At 36.7% G+C, this 3,079-nt stretch overlaps 1 protein-coding gene across 3 annotated transcripts; it reads left to right on the top strand.

The window, feature by feature from the left end:
- Nucleotides 1-26: 26 nt before the first annotated feature.
- Nucleotides 27-3,079, top strand: LOC140970037 (protein SAWADEE HOMEODOMAIN HOMOLOG 1-like). 3 transcript variants are annotated; one of them, XM_073431586.1, is made up of 9 exons: nucleotides 37-221; nucleotides 558-643; nucleotides 759-804; nucleotides 896-1,031; nucleotides 1,636-1,699; nucleotides 1,943-1,994; nucleotides 2,282-2,413; nucleotides 2,789-2,908; nucleotides 2,981-3,079. In XM_073431586.1, the coding sequence occupies exons 1-9, from the start codon at nucleotides 168-170 to the stop codon at nucleotides 3,038-3,040; spliced, it is 750 nt and encodes a 249-aa protein (XP_073287687.1). In that variant the 5' UTR covers nucleotides 37-167; the 3' UTR covers nucleotides 3,041-3,079. The 3 variants fall into 3 exon arrangements, with proteins under 3 accessions (XP_073287688.1, XP_073287687.1, XP_073287686.1); XM_073431585.1 differs by having other exon boundaries at nucleotides 41-221; nucleotides 2,282-2,425; XM_073431587.1 differs by lacking the exon at nucleotides 558-643 and having other exon boundaries at nucleotides 27-221; nucleotides 2,282-2,425.

Here is a 3,079-nt window from a genome sequence, read left to right as displayed (position 1 = left end):
CTTATTATGTTCATTGTGGGCTTCACTCGTAGCTCAAATGAATAAAATCACATGGAAAGCTAAAATAAAATACAATTTGGTATAAGCAATATTTGATTATTCACCCTGTGTATGTTCCCCATCGGGTGGGTTCTCGCATTTCTCCGTCAAATCCAACTACCAAAACCATGGATCTTCGTCCCAGGAAGAAACGACCCTTTTCTGGCTTCACAAAAGCTGAGGTATTTTCCCCAGTCTTAATACTCACCAATCAATTTTGATGGTTTAAATTTTTTTTTTTGCGGGTTTGTGAAATTACACGAATGTTCACGCATCAATTCTGTTTAATGACTGGCACGGCACGTAAATGGGAGAGCAGAGATTGAAGATTCTTGGGATTTTTGAATGGTATCTGGGTGGAATTTACTATTGATTTGGTGGGTGTTGCTTGAAGAAATACCGCAAAATGATTACTGCTGTCTGACTGCCGGTTAATATAATATGCTCATACCTTTTGACCAGCCGTAATTCTAGACTTCCAGTGTTTGTAAACTTATCTTTTGTCACTAATCCATCAGCTTGCAAGAATGGAGCAATTTCTTTATGAATCTAAAGAACAATCTCTGGATGAGGGGTGCTATAAAAAATTGGCTAGAGTCTTCAAGTATGCTTTTTAGAGTACATTAACTGCAGAAGTTTTTAATCTTTAGCTGTTGCTTAAGGGTCGTCTAATTAAAACATATTGAAATAACTTCAAATTCTTCACATTATGTTTGCAGCCGATCTAGTGGTCGTGCTGGGAAACCTCTTTTGAAGTGGACCGAGGTTCTATTTTATCCCTTTCGATGATCATCACTTCATTCCCTGTTATTTGATGGCTGTTTTGGACATTCATGGTGCTGTTGATGGATTTCAGGTTCAAAGTTGGTTTCAGAAGAATCAACAAAAAAGGAGCTCTCGAGAGACCTCCTTGGTTGCGGCCAAAAGGCCTCCTGCTGACCCAGAAGCTCATTCTTCTCATAAAGCACCTGAAAATCCAAAGATGCCTGAAGGTGCATTTGCCTACATGCCCTTCAAACTAGTGGATTCATCTGTAAAGTAGAGAAGTCATCTTGTCTACTTTGAATTGTCATTTTTTTGGCTTTGCATTTGACATCTGTTTGTTTAGCTGTGATAATATATTATTTTGTTCAGATGTGATAATATAATAGAATGTTTTTGAGAAGTGGTGAAAAGGTATGATGAAGGTCATAATTATATTGGGAAAATAAAATGGATGAAATTGTATTTTTAAAAATTGGAATGACTATGACGGGATGGTGTTTGGTTTCATTTTAGGGAAAGGGAATTGGTTTCCCAATTCGAAACCAAACAAAGTGTTGGGCTGCTGAAGATTTTCTACATTACAAACTGGGAAGTGCGGCAATAGAAATGGGTTGGAGCGAGTAACTGTAGTGCATAGGTAGTAACTAATTGGTAAATCAACCGATTTGATGATATAAAGACTGTCTGGTGTCCAAAAAATTAATTTAAATTGAAGATAGAGTTGTATTTGCGGAATTGTGATTGCTTGTGAACTTAAACATAGGTTTGGGTTTTTGTGGGTTGATTACTGTTCAATGGATGCGATCCCTGAGAAATTTTATGCGATGACAGGTGAGAAGGATCAAGAACTATCTAGGTTGGAATTCGAAGCAAGGTCATCAAAAGATGGGGCATGGTAAGTCTACTATATCAAGAGTTCAAAGAGAGCTATTGTTTTTGCTATGTGCACTCATTAACTTCATCTGTAACGTTCAATTCTTATTTCCAACGGCTGTACAATAAATTTTTTATTGAACCCACTTACAATAACAACAAGAGTAGGATTATACAGCAGGCCTGATAGTTTTGCAGTCAAACAACTATCACTATTCTCAATTGAGTATCACTTCTAATTTTTTGGTTCAATTCTGTGTTGCAGGTACGATGTTAATACATTTCTCGCTCATCGATTTCTCAGTTCTGGTGATATTGTGAGTAATATAATTTTGCCACTACAGATGATTATTATGTTGTAAATGCATGTCATCTGCAAGGTGTCTATGAAGCAAAGCTTTCAATAGCGTGTTTTGAACTATTGATTTGCACATATTCATGAATAGAATGCTAATTTCGAACTTGGTTCAGATACTCGATAAACTACTGAACATAATTTCCTGTTAAATCATGTACTTGAGGTAATATTGATTTAAATAGCACACAAATGGAGGGAAAAAAGGTTTATTGACGCTTCTAGTTTGACAGATTAAGTTCATTGCAGGAAGTTCGTGTGAGATATGTTGGGTTTGGAGCCGAGGAGGACGAATGGGTAAACACTAGAACTGCTGTGCGCCTACGTTCTATTCCATTGGAGCACTCAGAATGCCATAAAGTGAAGGTTGGAGATCTTGTGGTATGCTTCCAGGTACTGTTTGAGACACATATAATACTGGGAAATAAAGCATATTTCTCAACTCTTGTAGAATATGTAAACTGTATGATGAGTTTCATTAGTGTTTTCGTGACGTTATAAAAACATGAGCATATTTAACTAAATGGCAGTGAAGCTTAGTAGAAAGCTGCAGGTAGATTTTGTGACCCTTCAAAGAAAACCAATGAGAAGAAATGAAAGTGATTGCAAATTGTTTTTGATGAATATATAACATGACATTTTACATAGTTTTTTGAGTTAAACGTGACATATTAGTATATCAGCTGTATCCGCTATAATTTCAAGGATTGGGGTTCGAATGTGTATAACATGTTTACATTACATTCTTCTAATCAGGAGAGACAAGACCAGGCCAGATACTATGATGCCCACATCGTCGAGATTCAAAGGCGACTGCATGATATCAGGGGTTGCAGATGTCTTTTCTTGATCAAATATGATCATGATAATAGCGAGGTAAATGACATATACTCTAATTGACTCCAAATCATGCTCTATCTGATCTGCTTTAAGTTTCTATTTTGTTAGGAGAAAGTGCGTTTGAGAAGGTTATGCTACCGGCCAAACACAATAGCTCAATACAATTAGGTCTCAGAAGTGGTGCTGTGGATCGACATATTTGGGTTA

Source organism: Primulina huaijiensis, unplaced genomic scaffold (genome assembly GCF_012295235.1).
Source record: "Primulina huaijiensis isolate GDHJ02 unplaced genomic scaffold, ASM1229523v2 scaffold43311, whole genome shotgun sequence".
NCBI lineage: Eukaryota > Viridiplantae > Streptophyta > Magnoliopsida > Lamiales > Gesneriaceae > Primulina > Primulina huaijiensis.
This window is presented reverse-complemented; position numbering and strand designations above follow the sequence as displayed.